The sequence below is a fragment of the Orcinus orca genome, chromosome 17 (genome assembly GCF_937001465.1).
Source record: "Orcinus orca chromosome 17, mOrcOrc1.1, whole genome shotgun sequence".
Classification (NCBI taxonomy): Eukaryota; Metazoa; Chordata; class Mammalia; order Artiodactyla; family Delphinidae; genus Orcinus; species Orcinus orca.
Genome location: NC_064575.1, coordinates 13,322,525 through 13,346,253, shown reverse-complemented (window position 1 = coordinate 13,346,253; position 23,729 = coordinate 13,322,525). Strand labels below are relative to the sequence as shown.

General features: G+C 36.8%; 1 protein-coding gene across 1 annotated transcript in view; it reads right to left on the bottom strand.

The window, feature by feature from the left end:
• The window catches only part of PREX2 (phosphatidylinositol-3,4,5-trisphosphate dependent Rac exchange factor 2), a 288,257-nt gene that overhangs the window by 139,853 nt on the left and 124,675 nt on the right, over window positions 1-23,729 (bottom strand). Inside the window, exons 12-20 of the mRNA XM_004274946.3 lie at window positions 23,304-23,407; window positions 22,547-22,596; window positions 19,914-19,989; window positions 15,831-15,903; window positions 13,209-13,351; window positions 12,954-13,046; window positions 11,125-11,273; window positions 6,186-6,271; window positions 987-1,123 (exon numbers count right to left, since the gene is read on the bottom strand). Of these exons, the coding sequence (XP_004274994.1) occupies window positions 987-1,123; window positions 6,186-6,271; window positions 11,125-11,273; window positions 12,954-13,046; window positions 13,209-13,351; window positions 15,831-15,903; window positions 19,914-19,989; window positions 22,547-22,596; window positions 23,304-23,407 (911 nt within the window). The remainder of the gene's footprint in view (window positions 1-986; window positions 1,124-6,185; window positions 6,272-11,124; window positions 11,274-12,953; window positions 13,047-13,208; window positions 13,352-15,830; window positions 15,904-19,913; window positions 19,990-22,546; window positions 22,597-23,303; window positions 23,408-23,729) is intronic.

The window sequence follows — 23,729 nt, the reverse complement described above, 5'->3', positions numbered from 1 at the left end:
TCTTTTTAAAACTTCATTTACTAATACAGTTCAATAAATATTTATTTATTAAACTACTGTCAACCCAAATAACCTACGCTTCTACGTGTGAATTCCAATCTGCTGTGCTCTTTTGACCTTACTAGTAAGCAAAATTGATCAGCTATTTTCTTGTGGGCTCAGTATTTTGCTCAGGATGTCAGTCCTGGCCTAGGAGAAAAGAGCCACTCATCTTTCTGTTTTGGACACAAAGTCATATACTCAAATCTAGAAAAGAGTACCTCACCGAGCATGACAGAAAAAAACAGAAAGCCTGTCCTTTAAAATTCCTTTTGCACTCAGTTAATTAATTTGAGAGAATTTTCTCTTATAATCCAACACTCCCTTGTATCTCATGAGATAATAAGCTTTACTTATCAATTAGGATTCTAATTTTATTTTTGTACAGCACTTAAACTTTGGATCAGAGGACAGTGCTTAAGATTTTAAGTAATGGCAAACACATATTGGTATTTTCTTTTAAAAGCTAAATCCAGCTACCTAAATAAAAATATATCCAACAGTCAATCACAGACCCTATAAAACCCACAATTTTTTCTTTTTCACAGAAGTTTTATAATAAACAGTGTAAGCATTAATAATTCATATATACAGATGGAGGTACAGCTGACCATTATAGATTCGAAGGCAATCACAAGAGTCAAGACCTTTGGATTTCAATTTGATAAACAGTTAGCTATTTGAAAACTCATCACAATGAAAATGAAAATAGCCCAGAGCACTTTTTAAACTGGTGATGATACTGTAGCAGCAAAATGTGGCCATTGAAGCAGAATCGATTATAACTAATTATGCAGATAAAACAAGCATTATGCGATTGAAAGTTCTGCACTTCAACGTGAACTTGTCAGTGGAAACCACAGACAGCCCTGGCACTATCCCATGCTGTCCCCGGGGCCTTGTGTGCAAGTTTGTGATCACAGCTACACCAGCCAAGGGTAGTTTACCTTCGTTGGTCTCCTGTACTTCCTGCAGGCTGTGACATGGGCAATAACACTGGCGTGTGTCTCTTTGCTGACATTGATTCCATTTACTTTGATGATACACTGTCCAGGGTGAAGACCAGCGGCTGCGGCCACAGTTCCTGTAAATACAAATGAGAAAACTGCCAAAAACTAATTTTAGGAATATGATTCATTTTTATTCCATATACCGTAAGGAAAGCAATTTTAAAATATGATAAACATCTAGCTAGCATGTTCTTGATGAATCTGGCTCTAACGGCAATGCCCTCTCAAAAATTCCCTGCTTGGGCTTCCCTGGTGGCGCAGTGGTTGAGAGTCCGCCTGCCGATGCAGGGGACACGGGTTCGTGCCCCGGTCCGGGAAGATCCCACATGCCGCGGAGCGGCTGTGCCCGTGAGCCATGGCCGCTGAGCCTGCGCATCCGGAGCCTGTGCTCCGCAACGGGAGAGGCCACAACAGTGAGAGGCCCGCGTACCGCAAAAAAAAATTCCCTGCTTTTTAACTGGTCATTCAAACTGTGTTGAACAAATATCTTCCCACCCCCTGAAGAATTAGTTTGAAGAGATACTGTGAAGAAACCTTTATAATGCTAATCAGTTATTTTCCCTTTCAAATGTCTAATTGATCTAATTTTCTAAACATGCATATATAATGGCACAATGAGAAAGCCAGAAATACAGGCCTTTTTACACTTCCTTTAGTCTACAAAATCTCTAAATATTTAAACAGTATTCACTTTCATATTTTAAAATGCCAACAATTAAAAGACATTCTTAAGGAAAAAAATCAAGTCAATTAGCAAATAGGAGTGGACTGGATTTGCTAAGAGAAACAAGACTTCAGGATATGTACAAAGGGTCAGGAACCAGACAATTTGTGGAGAATAAAATTAATCAGAAAACATCAACTGTCCACCATTTATTTGCAGAGATATAGTGGCATATCCTAACAGGTGAGCTAAGATTTTCAGAACCTTCCAATCATTACTATTTGATATTCTGAGCAAATCAACCTTTACAAAGCACCATTGCTAAATACAATGTACATAATTAACATCAATGATTATAAAACTCATCATAAGTATGTTAGAAGAGCTTTCCTTTGTAAGCAATTTCTCCCATGAAGGAATTATTAAACATCTTAAAGAACAGAATTTATATTCAAGAAGACAGTATACATTTCTTCTCACTAAAATTCACTCCCAGAAATATTAAGTGGTTTTCCTGGATTGAGCTGAATCTTGAGGGAGGGAGGGAGAATCGCAGCAGAAAGAACAGCCTAGAATCTAAAAAAAAGGGTACAAATGAACTTATCTACAGAACAGAAACAGAGTGACAGATGTAGAAAACAAACTTATGGTTACCAGGGGGTGGTGGCAAGGAAGGATACCCTGGGAGACTGGGAATGACATATACATACTACAGTATATGAACTAGATAGCTAATAAGGACAGGGGACTCTATAGCCCAGGGAACTGTACTCAAGCCTTCTGTAATGGCCTATATGGGAAAAGAATCTAAAAAACAGTGGATGTATGTATATATATAAGTGATTCATTGTGCTGTACACCTGAAGCTAACACAACACTGTAAATCAACTCTACTCCAATAAAATTTTTTTAAAAAGAAGAAGAAGAAGAAAAAGAGCCTGAAAAAAGGCACTGAGTCAAGAATAACCTGGACATTTGGGACCACAGGAGCAGTCAGTGTGAGCTTAGAATGAAAGTGGGTGAGAGAGACCGGAGAGCAAAGCAGAGGCAGGTTGTGAAGTCTCTGTGCGCTTTGCGTGAAGTCCTGAGCGTGAACCTTACTATACACGCAAGAGGAAAAACATTTAAGAATTTTAAGCAGGGAAGTGACATGATCGCTCCCAACCCCCGCCTACGCAGAGGATGGATCATCGGAGTTTAAGTCAAAAATCAAAATCATAGCAAGCATCCAGTGCAAATTCCCAGGATGGAATTAACGTAGCTTGAATTATAAAGGGGAGAACGAGATCAAGTTTCTGATGTTTGATGATGGTGTTCACGGCAAGGCTCTAGTCCGCACTCAGGATCACTCCTGTGCCTTCGGACTCAGTGGCTGAGTAGACGGAGAGAGAGAATACAGAAGGTAAAGCAGCTTCAGAGAATAGATAAAAAGTTCAGCTGGGGATAATACTGGGTTTCTTAAGGTGCCAAAGGTGCGTTTAGGTGGAGATGTTTAATAAACAATTAGATCTAGGCTACAGAACTCAAGAGATCTGGGCGGGAGAAAGAGATTTAGAAATCCCCAGCGAAGAGGGTCAATATGATTGTTTATGGAGAACAAGAAGGCAAAGAAGAGAAGAGAGTGCCAACAGTTCAGGGGTCAATAGATGAAGAGCTGGCAGAGGAGGGGTAGGAGAAAAATCTGAAAAGTACCGTCTCAGAAATCAAGATAACAAACGTTTTAGGCCAACGGGAGCAGTCAGTTTAAACAAATGCAACAGAATATTCAATTAAGACAAGAACTCTCAATGTCCATTGTATTTTCCAGTTAAGTCCATGATTACTCTTATAAGACAGGGGTTACTCTTGGAGACATGGGTAGGAGGTGGGAGGAGATGTCTATAGCCCTGGGCTAAAATTCAAATAGGAAGTGAGGAAGGGCCAGCCAAAATAAAGACCAGCATTTCAGGAAGTTTGGCAGGACAAAAATAAGTTCTGAGAGCATTACTCTAGAGCGAAGGGTCTCAATCTTTGACATGCATACAGATCACCTGAGGATCTTGTTAAAATACAGATTCTGATTCAGTAAGTCTTAGATGGGGCCTGAGATTCTGCATTTCTAACCAGCTCCCAGGTGATGCCAACGTTGTAGGTCTGTGGACCACACTCTGTGTAGCAAGGATCTAGAGAGGAAAATAAGGGAAGAGGGAAGGTTTTGTATTTGCTGTTCAGTTTAAGACAGTTTTGTTTCTTTGTTTATTTCAATGAGAAACAACTGAGCATGTTTATAGCCTCTACTATAGTAATCCAGTGAAGAGAAACATTGAAAATTCTGGAATCGGAATATCTGACAGTGTAATAGCCCAGAGGAGGTATCTGAAGGGGTGGGCTCTAGAATATCTGTAGGGATATTAACCTTGAACTCCAGAGAGGAAAATGGAAGACCTCTTCCTCTAGACTAGGAGAAAAATTGGTGACAGTAAAACAGCCAACAACTTGTGCAAAAAAAAGGAGTGGGACTTGGAGGCCTTCATACCTGGGAGCCTGAATATGTCTGTGAGGTGAAAAAGGAAGTCATCATGGGGGACAGGAGGCAATAATGAATAGAAAAAGAGACAGCTGATCAGACACATAAAAAGACTGCTGAGTAGTGACAGGGCTCAGTAAAAGACAAGACAGTGAATTGGGATGATACTAATTCCATATCCATGATAGATTTTTCCTAGCTGCTCAGGAGAAAAAGCAATGAATGTAGTTAGGTTTATCCAAAGCTGAAATAAGGTGGCCCGGATGCACCTGAGGGATAAGCACAAGAGGACCCTGGATGCACCTGAGAGACAGGGATGAGAGGACCCTAACAATGCTGAGAAGAGTGAAGGAAGTGCTCCACCACGGGGATAAAGCTGGCTAAGGAAGGAAGTGGCACTTGGAGGGATATAATTAACCAGGAGAAAAGGAGAAGGATCCCGAGACTGGAGGTCCCAACGGAATTCTGTTTACCATTTTTTATTGAAGAAGCAACCAAATTTTAAAGCAACCAGATAAGAGACCCAAAAAAAGAGACTGTAGTCAGAAAATGGCATATTAGAATTGTAGATTCCACAGGTGAAAGTCCCATTATTGATATGCTCTAGTGTGTGACCATGGGAAAGGGCTGAAGAAGAAAAATGGGAAAGAAGTTTCTTTTTCTTGCGGCAAAATTACAGTGCAAAAGGAAACCACAGACTGATACCATATTTAATATACACTCGAAAGGAAAAGCACATGAGTCTTTCTTTTACTCTTCAGAAGCAAAAAGCATAGTAACCAGAATTGGCCCTACCCTATGATTAAGTTCCCAAAATACAACCCTGCTCTTTAAAAGATACTGTAATAGGGAAACAGACACAGTTTGATTCACTTAGGTTTTCGGTTATTTCATAGTATCAATAATGTGACTGGCTCCTTTTTGGTTTAGTGAAAATGAAGGAGATATCTGATGTATCAAATATCCCATTTCGGTATGCAATGAATCCCATTTCAGTTTTATAATTTTAATGAGTTACTGGACACATTTTAAATGTCTATTAATCTATGTGTTTTAAAATTCTGAGTGAAAAGACAAGTTTTGAAATAAGATTAATTTTTATCATACATACACTAATGAAAGCAATCTCATAACCTAATAGGGGTCTAGGTAGTATATTCTTGATAAATGTGATTCGGATAGCAATGTCCTCTCAAATTTTTCCAGTCTAATATTGGAGTGATCATGTTAAGATGCTCTGGAGTTCACATATCTTAGTAATGAAAAGCATGTACGTCTCTTGTTAAGATAAACACATGGCTTCGCATGCTTAGTGATCCTTCTTGCTACAGCAGCAATTTATTTACTATGGTCAGCAATGTGGGATCTAACAGTTATTCCCTTAAATCACATTAGTGTTAGCATAAAATTTAAAAGTACATATGTTAACAAGAGATATCAAAGGCTGATTTGCCTATCAAACAAAAAGAGAATAAAATATAAACATAAGTTTTGGGTCACATAAATTATTTAATTTAAAATGCATTCTATGCTTTATAAAATGCATGGCTTATGAGAATAAAGTAATCATATAGCAACAGACATTATATAAAGGAAACAGATCATTCTTAAGCCCAAACACTCACATCTTTGAATTGCTGACAAAAATATAATAATTTGCCGTCAGAGAAAAATACAAAACCTTAAAGTCATTATATCCTTTGATTAAACTAAAGCATGCAGAAAAGGGAGATTGGGAAGCATCATTCTCTTATGAATTTTTAACAATGATAAATATGTCTTACAATTTGAAGAGCTTTTTTGAAAATATTGCTTTAGAAATATACTATCATTGAGCTAATACAGTAGAAATACCAGTGAGAAAATTTACAGCAACATGATTATGCAGTTTTAAACATATTGTTGTTCAGCAGGGAGTATCCAAACCTGCTGGCAAGCTGGTTACCACACGGGATGGATTTCTCACCTCTTCCCACCGCATGCACCACCGAAGGGCCGTATCCTCGGATCTGGAAGCCAAGTCCCTCCGCTGAATCTGGGATTTTCACTGTCCTAAAGCCAATCAAAAATAAGGTAAGATGATTTTAAAACACCACAGTTGGTTGAAACAATAGTTGTCCACACCTTTATTCAGTCCTTCAGTAAATGCATATCATAGTCTCCCGTGTGAAAGACACTGGGCTGGACAAGCATGGTGGGTGCCCTTCCAGGGGCCCAGAGCAGGCACGTCACCCTGGGTTCCTCCACGGAACACAGTCGTTGTGTAGAATATCCTGAACAAAGGCTCTGGGGTCAGACAAACCTCGCTTTGAATCTTGATTTAGTCACTTCATAGTTGGATAACTTGGAAGAACTCCTTAACTGAGCCAGTTTCCACGGAAAGATGATGATGTTAACATTACTTTGCAGGGTGTCAGTGGAGACGAAAAGAGAAAGCTCTGGTAAACTGCCCCGCTGTGAACTATGTAAATATTTAGTAAAATGGACGCTTCTCTCCTCAGTTTACTCTGACAAAGAAGGCATCAGTGCGCTGTGAAATCTCATCGTTAAAATTAATATAAAAGAAACACAGGGTTCACACGTTTCTACCTGTTGGGAGCTTCAGCAAAGAGCGACAACAAAGAGCTGGTTTTAAAGAACAGATCTGTCAAACACAATATCAAAAGAATTTAACAAATATGATTAAATTTTGTGTTTATTCAGTGGAATTTTAAAAGGATAACACACCAAAAGGTAAACCAGAATAAGAAAAGCTGTATTTTTGGGTTTTCTTTCCGGTACGCGGGCCTCTCACTGCTGTGGCCTCTCCCGTTGCGGAGCACAGGCTGCGGACGCGCAGGCCCAGCAGCCACGGCTCACGGGCCCAGCCCCTCTGCGGCATGTGGGATCTTCCCGGACCGGGGCACGAACCCGCGTCCCCTGCATCGGCAGGCGGACTCTCAACCACCGCGCCACCAGGGAAGCCCGAAAAGCTGTATTTTTAATGAATCCACATGGAAAAGAAGATGAAGAGATGGAGACCTTGAATCAGCCGTCATGGCAAACTAGGGATGGATGTCCCACTGGTAGTAATCAATGAACTACTCCACGGAAGGAAGGCAGAAATCAGAAAGCAACCATGAAAAGCAGAGAACACGAGGCAAGACGGAACATCATAACAATAAAAGTGAGTTTAAATAAACTGCCAGAGAGAGCAAAGACAAATGAATACAACCCAGTACATTCTGATGGATGGCCCTTGACACCCCAGAAACAAGTGTTTTCCAAAAGATGATGAATTAATCATGAACTAAAGGTTGGCAGCACTTCAAGGGCACATTAGACAGAATCAGACGTTAGGTACAACAGCACTTATTTGCAGTCTATGAAAGAGCAACACCGCATCTAGAAAACTCGAGAAAGCCATACACTGCCCTTAGGGCTGAACGCAGGGGCTGGCCCCGCAATTTAAAATATAACCCCGGGGCTTCCCCGGTGGCGCAGTGGTTGAGAGTCTGCCTGCCGAGGCAGGGGACACGGGTTCGCGCCCCGGTCCAGGAAGATCCCACGTGCCGCGGAGCGGCTGGGCCTGTGAGCCATGGCCGCTGAGCCTGCGCGTCCGGAGCCTGTGCTCTGCAACGGGAGAGGCCACAACAGTGAGAGGCCCACGTACCGCAAAAATAAATAAATAAATAAAATAAAATATAACCCCAGCAGGCATTCAGGCATTCCGTGATATAAATGCAAACTGTCTGTTCTAGGCAAGCCTGAAAATGTTATTATAAATTAGGTTACACACTATGAAGTGATCTGTATATTGGTGGCACAGAGGTCACGGAACTAATTCATCCTGTATCCTTAATTAAACACTTTGATGGATAAGGCTGTATCTGCTTCCTTTGAACATCACCTTGGCACTACTGTGTGTCAAAGGTACACTGGAATATGGAAGATAGAACTGACTGAGGAAAAGAAAAGGGAATAAATACATCTTCTGAGCATGAAACCAAAAACAGAGGTAGCTCATGCTTCTCTATGTTACGAATGAGAGTTCACTTTTGCTGAAATAACTTGGAGCTTTCTGGCCATGGTGAATTATTGTTGCTTTTGGACTGCGAAAAATTCATAGTGAACTCTCAAAACTCTTTCTGAGTAAGGTCTTCTATCTTATATTGCTAAGCAAGGCTGATCTTACTCTAATCTTCAAGAAGATGATGATATTTTTTCTTAACAAAATTTATACAGAGCACCGTGAGATGCATTTTGTTCATAATACTGGGCTCTCTTCATAAAACGACCTTTGGAAAACATGTTTCCCTGCTGGGACCACTATACGATTAAAAGAAGAATTAAATTTATACAAGAGGAATGCTCATTTCCTGTAGGAAAATAAGTGCACTAAATTATCTGCCACAAAGCCTTCTGAAAAATTCCTTGATGTTATCAAGTGTAAAATACAGCTAGGTTCAAAAGAAAAATTCTGTTGTATTTACCCGTCGTATTTTGCCTTTTTCCCCCCAAACAGGATACTACATAAATTATAAGTAGCTATTATAAGAAAATATGAGAATGATTTATAGGAATCATATGTTAGAATAAGGACATATGAAAGGAAAGGTTGTAATACTTCAGACAAATTAAAAATAAAAAGGAAAAAATTGAGTACTCCATCCTCAAAACAGTTTTAAAATAAAATGTAAAATGTGCTCTTGATGTAATAAAGAAGCAGTGGAAAAAAAAATAAAATGAGAATAGATAAGCGTCACAGATAACATCACTGGAATACATACCATGTGCGGAACACCTGAATAGGTTTGTTTTTTTTTTCTTACTTAATGCTACCTTTCATAATGTACCCAGCACCTCATAGGTGCCCAATACATTTTATTTATTTATTTATTTATTTTAACATCTTTATTGGAGTATAATTGCTTTACAAGGGTGTGTCAGTTTCTGCTGTATAACAAAGTGAATCAGCTATACATATACATATATCCCCATATCTCCTCCCTCTTGCATCTCCCTCCCACCCTCCCTATCCCACCCCTCTAGGTGGACACAAAGCACCGAGCTGATCTCCCTGTGCTGTGTGGCTGCTTACCACTAGCTATCTATTTTACGTTTGGTAGTGTATATATGTCCATGCCACTCTCTCACTTCGTCCCAGCAAACCTAGATTTGTTTAATGTTCTTAGCACCTCTGTGACATAGACTCTTATTATCCCCCTTTTTTATGGATGAGTTTGTTGAAGCAACACAATTAGTAAGCAAATGGTGAAAGAGGCTTGAACCTGGACGGGAGATATCGGGTTTCAGATACTGTGCAGCAAACACAGAGGGAAGAGTCAAAAGACCCAGGTTCCAACCCTGCTCATCTAGCAATTAATTCTAGGACTGAGGATCTGCCCCTTTCTATTCAGTATTGAAGCTGATGACTTCAAAGTCCTCTAAATTGAAATGTCTATGATCAGTGAAAAGTATTTGCCGGGTTAAATCAAGGGGCAAGGGGCTGTGGAGAGGGCCTTTAGCTTACTAATGATTGCTCTGGAATACTACTGCCTTAGTCTTTTCCAATCTGTCCTTTTCCTTTTAAATGCCCTCAAATTGTCCAGAGGTTGGCAACTAGATAAGCCTCATCCTAGATAAGGTTGGAGAAAGGGTGACTAATAGATCATAATTAGGTTTAGAGAGAAGACACTGTCATGGCTATTTGCTGCCCTGTATCTCAAAGCCTTCCTAAATTACTAACTTTAATGAGTCACTCTCACTCCTTCAGACCCCTTGGTAAGCTGTGGGTAGAAGCTAAAGACTCTACCTTGATGACACTGCAGAATCTAGCCTATTACACTGCACTTTAACTCTTAAGATAAATGATGGACCCACCTATTGCTGAAAATATATACTAAGGTAGGGAAGAATACTATACCATGTATACTTAGAATATTTTTATAAGTAGTTAAAATAAACCTTTTTGTTTCTGAAGTGGTAACCTTCATTTACCTTCAAATTAATGAAGTTGCTTATTACTATTAAAATAATATACTTCAATTTTAAAAAGTAATATTGATATAATCATAGTACATTAAGACATTATGCTAAGCACTTTATATATATTCTCTCAATTAATTAATTAGTTAAACAAATCATGGAAATCTAATACAGGATCACGAGACCACCAATGATTTACAGACAAAAAGCTAATGTTTTCCAAGTATATCCATAATATCTTGTTAATTTTTTTCAACTCCCCCCAGATCATTAATCATGTTCCCATTTTATAAATACTTGATTGTATGTACGTGTGTCAATACTTAGAAAAATCAACTAGCACTGAATTTCAAAAAAATAACAATGGTCATTTATGGATAATATGATTATAAGAAAATGTCTTCCTTTAGAAAAACCTGTACTCGCTAACTTTTCTATAATAAACATAAGGTTTTTTTCTAATCATAGGTAGATAGACATATTTTTTAAAAATAATGGACATATTACTAAGTACATGAAAGCATGGAAGTGTCTGTCACCCAGGTTTGATCCCATCTCCTATGAACACTTAATCATAACTGGTATCATAGTCCCTGAAATTCTTAGAGCTGAACATGGCGGAATAAAGTTTTCATTGCCAAGTGTTCTACTAGTTTTCTTCACTCATAATCAAACTCAACCCAACCCAGACCAGAAAAATCGGGGCATCAAAAGGAAAATATTATTCTGTTGAAACTACCTGATTTAAGTAGCAAGCATTTAACCATCATAAGCAACGTATTTTTTCCCATTATCTACAGACCAGTATCAGTAATGTTGGTGACGTTTAAATGTGCCAAGCAGTGAGATGCTTAATTCCAGATGTTCACTCTTAACTTTTCTATTTTATTCACCTATGTCTAATTTTTTTAAAACTGCACATAAATTATACAACTTACTCTCTTGGCTTTGTGCTCACAAGAACTCTTAGAGGTTTTCTGCTATGTAAGCATGATTTCAGGAAGCAATCCACTTCATTGAAAGGTCTCATAAAAACCAGGTCACCATTAATAGCAAAAATCTTTTTCCCAACTTCCATGCCAGCCATCTAGGAGAGAAACAGCAAAAAAAAAAAAAAAAAATCAAATTTTATTTTAATAAGGAACCTATTTTTTCACAGAATTAGAATCTGAAAGGGTCTAGAACTTAGAGATTTTGACATTTTAACACATCTGCAATGTTTTCATACAATGTCACAATACAGAACTGTGGAAGAGATAACACAGTTACTCTCTTTGACCTACTTTTAAATTTGATCACCCATCTCTACTGAAATTCTCCTCCCTCCCTCCCTCCAGGACTTAACACTGTACTTCTCCTGTAACCCTTTTTTCTGTTATATTTTATAGTTCTTATTTCATCCTTTTAACTACAGTCAAACCCCAGGTTAAGTTTTTTGCCTGTGTTTTCTATCTATATCCAAATAACTGAGGGAGTTTTAACCTCTATATAGACATGGATAACAACCAAATATACACCTCTAGCCTGACATAGCATAGGGGACCACAGGGCAGGAGAGAGAAATGGCCTGGAACCAAGGAAGAGCTCCAACAGGCACAGATCACAAGATGCTGGAAAGATGACAAGGAAGACATTATCTCTCCACGCCAACCAGGCCAATCTTCTTAACCAACCCTACTGCCTATAAACTATATACTGTTGGTTACCAGCCAAATGACGAAAACCCAGGAGAGGGCATTTTATTGGTGGCAGAGTCAGATGAAGCTGGGCTCCAAGAACACCCTCTGAAAATGACTGGGGAAAACATTTCCTCATCATAGAAAATAATACAAACAGTCATTTGTTGGCCAGGCCCACCAACAGAGTATGAGCTGAGCAGAGTTATTTTGTTTGAAATTAATATGCTGTACATAGAGCTTTGTCTTGCACGAGGTTGGTAAAAGACAGAGACCTTGGGCGTCAGCAAATCGGGTAAGTGACAGTTTGCTACTAACTTTAAATAGGCTCAAAGCTAAAAGCCACGCTTCATTCATTTTCCCATTCTTTATTAAAAATTTATATATTGAGACATTTGCTTGAGGATTAAGCATTTTATAAGCCAGGCAGAGGTAGGAATACTTTTAACCTGACATACTTGGGATATAACATTAGAAGGTACGTTCCATGAGGGCAGAGAACTTTGTTTTGTTCACTGCTGTATTACCAGAGCCTAGAACGCTGCTAATCACGTAACAGGCACTAAATAAATATTTCTGAATGAATGAATGATCAGGAGATTCCTTTGTTTAAAAGTCTGGTAAGGTGAGAGTACATTAATCAATTTATCGGCATTAACTCAATAAGAAAATAAACGAAAGCATGTGCTTTACTGGTGGAAGTTTACTTAAATAAGACAATCAAAAGTGATAGGAAAATAGAAGATACAGCCCTAGATTTAATGGAAGAATCATGTGACATACACAATACAGTCCCACCCTATGCAGTCTCCACAGGGCTGCAGGCTAGAATCAGACATGGAATAAGCCACCTGGACTCCTAGGAGGTCGACAGTTCAAGCTGTAGATCTCTAAAATACCTCCTCCCACTATCTTTAAGTACCCAGACAACCTCTGTCACAAATCCAACAGTATTTAAAAGAACCTCAGAATAAGATTATTCAGAAACATTATTTTCCATAAAGATACTTAAAGGCTGATTTCATTTTGTTTAAAACTTTTATGTTCGTATGTCACGGACAAAGTTAAATAAAAATGCTAATTTACATTACCTCAGCATTAGACCCCTTTTCTACCAGCTTTATTATTGGAACTTTATTTTTGTCTTCTAACCCAAAACCATAGCTGCCTTCATTGGATTTAATCTGAAATGCAAAATATTAACATTATTAATAAAACAACTATGAAAAAACTTACAAATCAAACAGAATGAAATAATACGGTGCATCACTGTCAAACACGTTTATGTAATCTCCTGTTAATGGCTAATCAAGAAGAAAACCTGCATAGCACAGTAACAAACTTACCAATAATGATTTGGCTATAACATTTTCTACAACTTTTAAGTCATGTTTCATCAGTCGATGTTTCATATTTGATCCTTCCATTTCCTCATCAGCAAAAAAGCGGAAAAGTAAGGGTTCGTCTTTGAATTCACTTTTTTCAAGGACTATGGAAACAGAGAGAGATTCAAACTGTTTCAATTATCCCCAAATTGACCTCCGTTTCCATACTGACAGACCCTTCAGTAAATTAATACCCCGTCCCATTACCTAGAACAAGTTACATTCACAAATATCCCAATAACCCTTTTTTATTTCTTGCTATAATTTCAAGCCAATGTTTCCTTTAGATTACTATTACCTAAATAATTTTGAATTTTTAAAACAAGTAATATATTTTTCATTGTTAACGTTTTTTTCTTAACCAAGTCTGCCACCTTTCCAGATTAAAACCCAACTTTAAGTCAAAGATTATATTGAATCAAAAAATGTATGCAGTTCAAAACACAGAAACCTACAGTGTTTCGAATTTGTAGTAAACATTTTAACTAAAAACACAAAAACATTTCTGTTTTTAATATCCTGCACAATTATGGGAAAATTCAAATGGGTTAACTGTTGCCCTTATGTGTGTGAGCAATTCCCACTGTGGTCGCTTTTATTCCAACCCTTCAAACCAGAAAGATATCTTCTGGGTGAAAAGTGATTTTAGTTCCCACTAATTCCTAGTTCTTTTCTGTAAAAACATTATTCTCAAATAACCTTATTTCTGCAAAGGTCAGTTTCTTCCCTTTTATCTGAACATTAATATTTCCCCCCAAAGTCCCTAAGCTTCCTGGCACGCTCTCATGATATAAGGTATATGTTTTGTTAGCCTTTTTAAAAATAAAGCTAAATACTAATAGAAAGAATTTGTACTAGTGAGGACCTGACAACTGTCAAAGTGTCTTAAAAGAGAAATCTTCTCTATTTCTCCTTATCTACCTTTATACCCTAAAGCTTACTTTTTGAGACAGGTTGATTCACTGAGTCAGGGATCTAAGATCTGCAGTCCCAGGGCACAGTAGAATGTTAGGCTTTATCATAAGACAGACCCGGAGCTCAAATTCCAGGTCTGGGACTGATTCTGGGTGAAACACTAGGAAAGTTACTTAAACTCCTTGAACTTCAGTTTCCTCACCTGTAAAATGCAGGCAGTAAAACCTTCTTCATAATGTTGGACAAAACTAAAATGAGGTAATAAGTGTAAATAACTTGGCTTATAGCAGGCAACCAAAAATGACAGCTCTTTGATTTCATTATTTTAACAGAGGTCCAAATCACAATTGTTGACTAGCTGTATGTACGAATTGACCTTTGAATGAAGGACTGGTTGGCAACGTGAGTTAACAAATGAAACTACCAACCACAAATTAAAAGGTAACACAAGTTGTAGGTGACAAGAGAAATGAGGATATAATTGAGATCGAGTTAGGTCTTGCCTACATGACCTAAGCAGTTTCCCAAAACTCACATGGTGTTTCTGCTACTACTGTTTTCCTCCACCAAACAGTCAGTCTAAAGGCAGGGAGAGAGAACATCAGTAAGGCCAGGAATGGGCGGAACTAGCTGTGCTTTACTGACAGAGACTTTCGTAGGGAAAACCTTTACTGTAACTCAATATTTAAAAAAAACTATTTAGATAAAATTGCTGCTTGTTGATACTTTCAAGAGAAAAATAATCAAAACCTTTGAAGGTTGATATTATAGTTTTAATCCCCTATAATGATGTCATTCCTTCCATTCCATTGTTGGCTCTTCAAAGACAGATATTTCCCCTATCACAGCTCATACAGTGGTCCAGAGATACTAGAATGTAATGGAATTCCCAAAGGAATATACGATAACCAAGGATGCTCTCAAAATCGCTGTAAACTTTTGCTGTACTTCTTTTCTTTGGAAAGAGGTAACAACTTTCTGAGTGTAATTGACAAATAGGTACAAGAGCTATCAAATATACACATATGCAAATATTAACAATGAAAAGAGATTGTTTGGGTTTATGGAATCTATAAGATGGTATGAATAGAGAGGGAAAACTAAGTCTCATTATTTTTATAAACTGAAGGGAAATGAAGTCATCAAACAAGAAAGAAATTCAATCTTTAATTAGCAGCCAAAAAGAAACAGATTTTTTTCCAGAGATTTATAATTTTGTTCTCTGAGATAATTTTGAAAGCATTTTTCTAAAAATAACAATAAATGTTCAGATTAAATGCTCTCGTTTAATCATTTTAATATATACTGGCATTCAAAAAAAAAAAAAACATGGCTCTGACCTAAAATAGTTTCAAAGAGATATATCAGCTTTTTTTTTTTTTTTTTTTTTAGAAACTTCTAGTTCAAGCTGTTGGTTTTTTGGGATCAGTCTAGAAAAACAGAAGAGAAGTAATGGCAACTGGTAGATAAGAGTCATTAGACACAGCAAAGGCACCAAAGTGACACTGAATGCAGACGTGGTGACCCAACAGGGGCACACGGCAAGACCCAGACAGTCTTGCTGGTTTGTCTCCAGATGACTTCCCTGGAACACTGAGACACTCCCAGTGTCCTAACAAAACAAAACAGTGAAATACATCTGTAAGCTTCCACAATAACGATCCCTACCATGGTGCATAAATCCATTGTCACAGAGTCCAACGCCAAATATCATGGCCTCTTCTCTGGTGCGGCAATCCCCCTGTTAACCACAAAAGCCCTGTACAAGTTAATAGGCAACTGAAGATTCTGCTGCATCTTAACCGCGTTTGACATTTCAGCACTGGACTGACAAAGCCATTCATACATCAGGACAGACGCTGCTTTCATAAGGCCACGATCCATCTAAGGGTTATAAAACATTCACTTGATTATGAAAATATCTTCTTCTGACATTACATAAAAAATAAAGATTTCATACTTCTTGAGAAAAATCATGTCTTATTTAAAAGGAAAAATACATAGGTAACTAAAATGTATTGCTATCACAAATGATCCCTTTCTCTTATTTCTTTGATCTTATATCGCAATTATGTATCAAGGAAATATCCTACATATTGAAAACTCACTAAATAAAACTTGCTAAGTAAAAATTATTATGCGTGATCTCAGCTATCACCTCCCTTCCACAAAATGGCCTTGCTCTTTAAGTACCCCCAAAGAAACCTACTAATCTAGGGTGACTCGTAAGACCCTAAGAGTGTGTTGTTCAGTGAAGTCAGCAAATGCAAGCTTCTCTTTCTCTATCTTGCCAAAAAAAAAAATCAGCTCATATAACTGATCCCCAAAAGAAAGCCCAATGCAAACTTCTGTTATGATTTTTATCTAGAAAACATCTATTTTATTCATTTAAGTATGAATTCATTTACAGTCTGCCCTCTGTCACCACGGGTTCAGCATCTGAAGATTCAACCAACCACGGATCAAAATTATTCAGAGAAAAAAATCCAGAAAGTTCCAAAAAGCAAAGCTTGAATTGCAGGACCAGACACTGTTTACATAGCATTTACATTACATCAGGTATTATAAGTAATCTTGAGATTACTTAAAGTACATGGGAGGTTATTTGCAAATACTACTCTATTTTATGTAAGGGACTTGAGTATCTGTGGATTTTGGTATCTTCAGGGGTCCTGGAACCAATCCCTCGTAGATCCCAAGAGGGCCGACTGCATGTGAATATATATGTGTATATGTATGTATGTGTGTCTATATGTCATTACAGTTGTATGTTTTACAGTTTAAGAAGTGCTTTCTTACATATTATCTCATTTTTCCTAGTCCTATGTTTTAGCTCTTAAGTACAATACTCTACCAAATCCATCCCCTCTTCTCTCTGGCTTCTATTTCATTTCTATCTCAACACCCTAACCCAGTGTTTCTTCATTTCACTTCTAAATTGCCATAATTTTTTCCTGTACTTTCTCTAACTTATTGCCTTTATAGAATTAAACTTCCTTACACAGGAATATCATGTTCCAAAACTTTACACTGACTCTCTTTTTTAATGATCGTAAAATATCAAAATTTTCTGTTGGGCTTCCCAGGCCTCCCATAATCCTAACTTCATTCTACCCCTCCAGCCTCATTTTCCAAAGGTGGGGTCACCTTCACTCTTGTCAAGCTGACCCCCCCAATTGTTACCCTTCACACATTTAAATTCTACCTATCTGTCTATCCAGGACCAAAACAAGTGCCGCCTCATGCTGTGACAACTCCACCCCTCACTAATCCTGTTAACTAACAAGACATGTATAATCTGTATCTTTGGACAACGCATCTGTACCCTTTTCAAAATATAGCTGTTACGTAACTTTTATGAATTCACTCAAAAGATTTTTTTTTCTGCCACAAAGTGTGCCAAGTGCTACAGAGAGTAAAGCACTCAAACAAAAAAATACTTCCCTGTCCTCCAGCAATTCAAATCTGGTGAAGAACTTAGTCACTTAAAATATGGTATATAATAAGTACCATCCTCCAAAAGCTATCAGATCTAGGCTATACTCCAAACAACACATAGACTATCACATTGGAGTCAGTTCTCTATTTGGTCCCCTTAAGCTCTCCAAGTCAACTCAGTGTCCCGGTCAATGCTAGAAATTAAGTTTTATTATCACTTGAGAGCCTTGGTGGAAAGAGACCCTTACTTTTAAAATATCTCTTTTTCATCTTAGATTAAGAACTGTAACTTATCCTTCTCTTATCATACCATTACCATGTCTTGCTTTTCACAGCCAGCCCATATTGTCCTAATCTGAAGCTAGAGTTAATCAGGTCTGATACGTACATTTGGATACGTTTTACACCATCAGACTCATAAAGCTTAAGTGACAGAGAAGAGCTGACATATACAGCTAGTCCAGTAAGCAGAAAACAGCTGTGAAAATAAAATCTAGAGAGATTAAGTGACTCAATCGTTTGCAGAACTGCTTATCAGCAGAACTGTCATCAGACACCAGATTACCTGAATCCCAGTCCCTTTCAATTTCTATTATGTACAATTTCTACAGATGTTGTCATAACAGACCACTAAGAAAACCTGAAGAAAAAAAGAATTGCAACTTGGTCCGTTTTTTGAGCAACTTATTTTAGTCTTCTAATATTCACACTTGGAAAGTAAACGTGCCAAAGAGGAAAAAAAAAAAAAAAGTTGATAACTGACTTCCTGAGTCAGAACTTTAAATATTTATTCCACATCAGCTTTTGCTTCAAAGAAACTTTCTTCGGTTTTCTCATATAATCAACATATAGTACAAGAATTCATGCGAATTCTGTTAACAGCTTAATTTCTAGGTGGAATTCCAACTCTGTTACCAAATATAGAACCAATCCCAATGACACACACTGACCATAGTGTTATAAAAGGCTCTCACACTAGTCAACCCCCTGGACATAGGGATTTGGGTTTTATCGAAAAAGAACTGTTTGGTTTAATCTAAGATCTTAATTTCTAGATAAAATAAATCTAAGTGCCATAAAATGCAAAAATAGGGGGTCTTGGATAGTGTAGAAGTTAATATTAAAAATAAAAATCTCAAAATGTGTGTGCACAGATGAATCAAATGGGAATTAAACGTTAATATTTGAAACAAAAAATAAACATTTCTATGACTGAGCATCAAACGTTATTATCCACTTGCAACAAAGGAGGTAGGCTAATTTCTTCAATAACAGAAAAGTAAATTGACTCAAATATCCAAATGTAATGACAACATTTCAACCAAGCAATATCCCCTTTCTCAAAATAGTAAGTTCTGTCAAAGTGGATATCAGTTTTCTTAGCCTTTTCTTTAATCCCTGGAAAACATTTGACTATTTATTACTTGATCTAGCACAATAAAACATTTAAATAAATTTATATTTGAATATCTATTATGATGGGCTAGATGCCTTGAGTTGCAAATAACATTTTCTCAATACCAGCTATCAGCTCCCACATTCTAAGAAGCAGAACAACAATCACAACAAATTTTATACTTTCCTATTTACAGTGTATGCAGATGGATACTGTATTTTTTTTGGGGGGAGGAGGGGAGTGAAGCTTGAGAGTGGGCCAGTGGGGAGGGGTAAATATTTTGTGATGCTGTCTACCTATGGGCTTATAAAGTTTACAGCTGCATTAGGAGGACAAGCATTACCATTAGCATGAAAAGTAGGGCAGATCTCAGTTGCAAAAGCTTCTAGCCATACACATAGGGCAATACATAAATGATACATCTTATTGCATTCACCCATTCACCCTCCCCTGTTCACACTAATTGGAAATTTCAATCCATTTCAGAGAAGTAAAGCTCGTATTATCAAAACACAATTATTATCTAACAGAGAAGAAGGCACAGGGAGATTAGAATAACCTGCTAGGACGAAAAACCAGATACCTTAAAACAAATCAGTGAACAAAACATACAAGTAATTTTAGTACATGCACATTTATTTAAATTATACTTCGCTTCTTGACGGATCTCAGATGATATTTTTGAATCCAGAAACACCTTCCTCTTGAAAGACAATATTGCATAAAAATCAAGTCTGGGACTCTGAAGTCAGATGATCCAGGTTCAAATCCTAACTCTGCTTCATTTTAGCTGTATGAACTTGGTCAAGTTATTTCACTGTCTCATTGGCAAGTGGGAGTTTTAAAAAGTACCTAAATCACTTCAAAGTCTAAAGCAGCAGTGAATGTAACTCAGTAACTTCTATTTGTCTATTTACCTGTGCAATTAACCAGTCTATCAGCTTGTTGGCCATAACCACAGATTTGTAGGTTCTTAAGTGGTAATCTTTATCTCTATAAAGGAAAGAGAAAGAAAAAACATTAAGCAAGAGGACAAGTAAGCACAAGGAACCATTTCATTTCGTATCAGTGTGCAACAGAAGAGTTTGCTCAATGTAATTTGAATTGACTGTCCCACTTATGTGTAAATAAGACAGCTTTACAAGGTGTACACACCTGAAAACTCTCTTCACCAGCTCACACCAGAAGAAGAAACCCACAAGGATACCAAAAGAGCACATTTCTTCTTTCACATTTTCCTATATCCAAACTGATTGTTAATGCTATGTTACCTGGTAATAACTTGGCTAGAAATACAATAGCTCATTAGTAAAAGAAGAATAAAATAGAATTCTCTCCCTTTAAATCAAGATAGAGTCTACGAAAAATCTCCTCAAAGTACGGGAAACAAAGTAACCCCTTGTATTTCTGCTCCTGAGTTCTCCAGGAAGGCAGGATTTGCCCCAGAGGATTATTCTTTAGGCTCAGCTGTAGTGGGAGACCTGAGGCCTGTCTTGAGGGAAACACACCAAGAACCTCGTTATTCATTTTGTCTGATCAGAGCACGGACTCAGCCACGCTGCATCCCCAGGCAGCCCCGGGAATCCTGGCTCTCCACAGCAGACTCTCCTTTCTGCAGACTTCCCAGTTCTGAGAAACGTTTCAAAGTCTAGTTAGATACCAACAAAGTGCTCATGATCAGAATAAGGCCCCAAGGGTGGAAACCTGTAATTCATTTACTTTGCGGGCCTGGATCAAAATGGAATGAGAAAACGACAGTCTTTTCAACATGTCAAAAAAATCCAAACTGCAATCCACTTGGCGTGACAAATAATTACTGGCTATATTCATGGTTCTTTAGCTTCTGTCAGTAGTTTACAATTAATATTGACATCATTTCATCCATTTTCACAAAAAGCTCCCTGAAACATGAATGAAATTTCTGAGAGTTCAACAGTGAATGAACTAGCCAGTAATCAAGAGCAGATTTTTAAAAATCTTTTTAAGTCTACCTCCCTACTTCTGATACCTCATCACCCATTTCATCTTGGTTTCCATGTGTCAATAAGAAGGACAGGGTAGTCTTTTATAGACCACACGTGGGTCTGTAGATTCTTCACCCAAGTCATTTTTCTTTTCATAAGCTGAGTTCACACATGACTATCGTACATTCCATCTGTTTTATGGGTTTTTTTCTCATAAATTTACCTTGCACAATTCATAAACCATCGTCATTTCTAGCCCAAGAACAATTCCTTCTTATCAGCTCTTTCAGAATGTAACTTTCTTGATAAGAAATCCCACATGGCTAAAATATATTTTCAGAACACATTTTCTCACATGTGAAACCTACATATACATACACATGTGGCCTGAAAAAATTATCCAGTATCGTCTTCTATCAGTTTAGCAGAAAAAAACCTTAAGTATCGAACCATCTTTTAGCATTACATTATCCAACATATTCACAGAGTGCCTGTGCCAGGAATATAGCAGGGAATCAACAAATGTTGGTTCCTTTCACCTCTTTTTGCTTTGTGAAGCCTGCTTGTGAAAGTGGACAGGGCATTTTTAGGAGTAATAGGTAAAATTCTGTCTTCTCCTTCGGGACCTGCAGTGTGGGCATTCCAACGCTGACCAGCAACTTTTGGAATCTTTTTTTTTTAAGCTCTGCGTTTCCTTGGAATTGGAAAGCAGAGTGAAAAACAGAAACACTGTCCATCAAACGTTTGGATTCTACAGACACGACTGAAAAGCCTCTATATTCATTTTAGAAATAGTATGTTCATTTTTCTGTTCCAAAAAGTATGTTTTAGTCAATAAACTCCAAATGACATCTGGCCATCTGAAATTAGTTTTACATTACATTACATCCTACTACTTAGTGTATACCAGTGCATATTACAAAAGTACTGATGATCTCTATTAGTAATCATAACACAGAACTCAAAGTTTTCTGCTGTTTTTCTAAAGAGATAAACTGAAAATGAATCCTGATGTCTCTTCAAAAAACAAAAAGGCATCTCTTCAGAAGTTAAAACATGGTACAGAAAAAAAATGAGAAAATTATAATTATTAACTCCAAGTCAATTCTTAATTTTCAAGTGCAAAATTTTTTCTTTGGATAAAAGATGATTAAAAAAAAATTGTGAAATAAAATACATATCCAAGATTTGATTACACAGTCTAATGAAAAAAATTACTATACAAATAACCATAATGGTAAATATTTATAGTAAACAGTATTTTGAAATCCTCTACCAACCAGCCAACTATTATTTATTAAATATTAACCGAAGGTGGATCATTTCAAAATCAAGCCTGTAATTTACTATGAATTAATGGCAAATAATTTTAGAAATCAGAATAAAAAGAGTAGAAGAAATGGTATAATTAGAGCCTCAGAAAATTCAGAAATACTTTCAGATAAATTGTGACTTAATCTTTAAAAGTAAAATTTTCACTTTGGGAAGAAAAACAAAATAAGTTAAGTTCCAGCTTAATAATATTTATCTAATATGCAATATAAATATTTCCATTTAACCTCCCAGAACTTAGAAACTAGACTCACCTTATCACTGGAGTAAATAGACTATGAAGACGGCAATATAATCGTACGCCCTATTGTAAAACAAAAATATGTCAAAAGCAAGTAAGATCACTCAAAGGACAAACCAATGAAATTTTGAATAAAACAGATTCACTGTCAACATGCTGAAATCATTACCCTATTATTCAAATGATACATTACATCATAAAAATAATATAACTTAAATCTTTAAAAACAGGATTAAATTGTGCTATGAATTTTTCATATACATATGACATATACATACACAGAGGACTTTTAAAACTATTTTCTTAAAATATAAAATTTTGAGATATAATGTAAACAGAATATAAATCTATGTAGTGGTCCATCATACTACTTGATCATTACATGTCAATATAAATTTTGTCAAGTGTACAAAGAAAACTGGTATTACATAAATTTTATGTATTTATCTTTTTGTTAAATTTATTCAAGTATCATGACCACTTGTTGCTACATGTGAAACAGTTTTCAACAGATATAATCTTCTGAGTTATGCAATTGCACTATTCCTTTTTAGAATTAGATAAACAGAATAAAAACAATAATCTAACATTCTAATTCTTAAAATAGCAAGACAAAAATCAAGAGGTTTGCTTACGTACGTCATGTAAAAATTTCCTATACCGGCAGAATTATTTTAAGTCTCTCTACAGGATTTTATCTTGCTGAAGATAAGTATATAACGACAACACGAATTCTTTTATTGATAAAAGGTTATGGGAGAGGTTGTTACCTTTGAAATCACATCCTGCATCTCATTTCTTGGATAAAAGGTTCCATCATCATAGCGAAATCGATATAACATCTGTTCTGGTTTGAATTGATGTTTATCCGTAACTAAGAACATAAGAACAGTATATTAAAATCCTGACAAACTAAAAACTGGCAGATAAAAAACATATTCCCAAATACTGAAACTTTTAGTTTTATCAAAAGCTTTCATTTTCCTAACATAGTAATGCTAATCCAGTATTTTGATGGTAAGATTCATGATAAGATTTTGTTACATAATATAGTTACAACTTCCATGTAATGACTGAAGAACTAAATTAAGGTTAGCCACATTTAGGTAGCATAGCGTATGCATTTGTGCGTGTGCGCAGTGATTTACACTTAAATAAATAGACGAGTTTGTGTTTTCTATTTCTTCACAATGCCA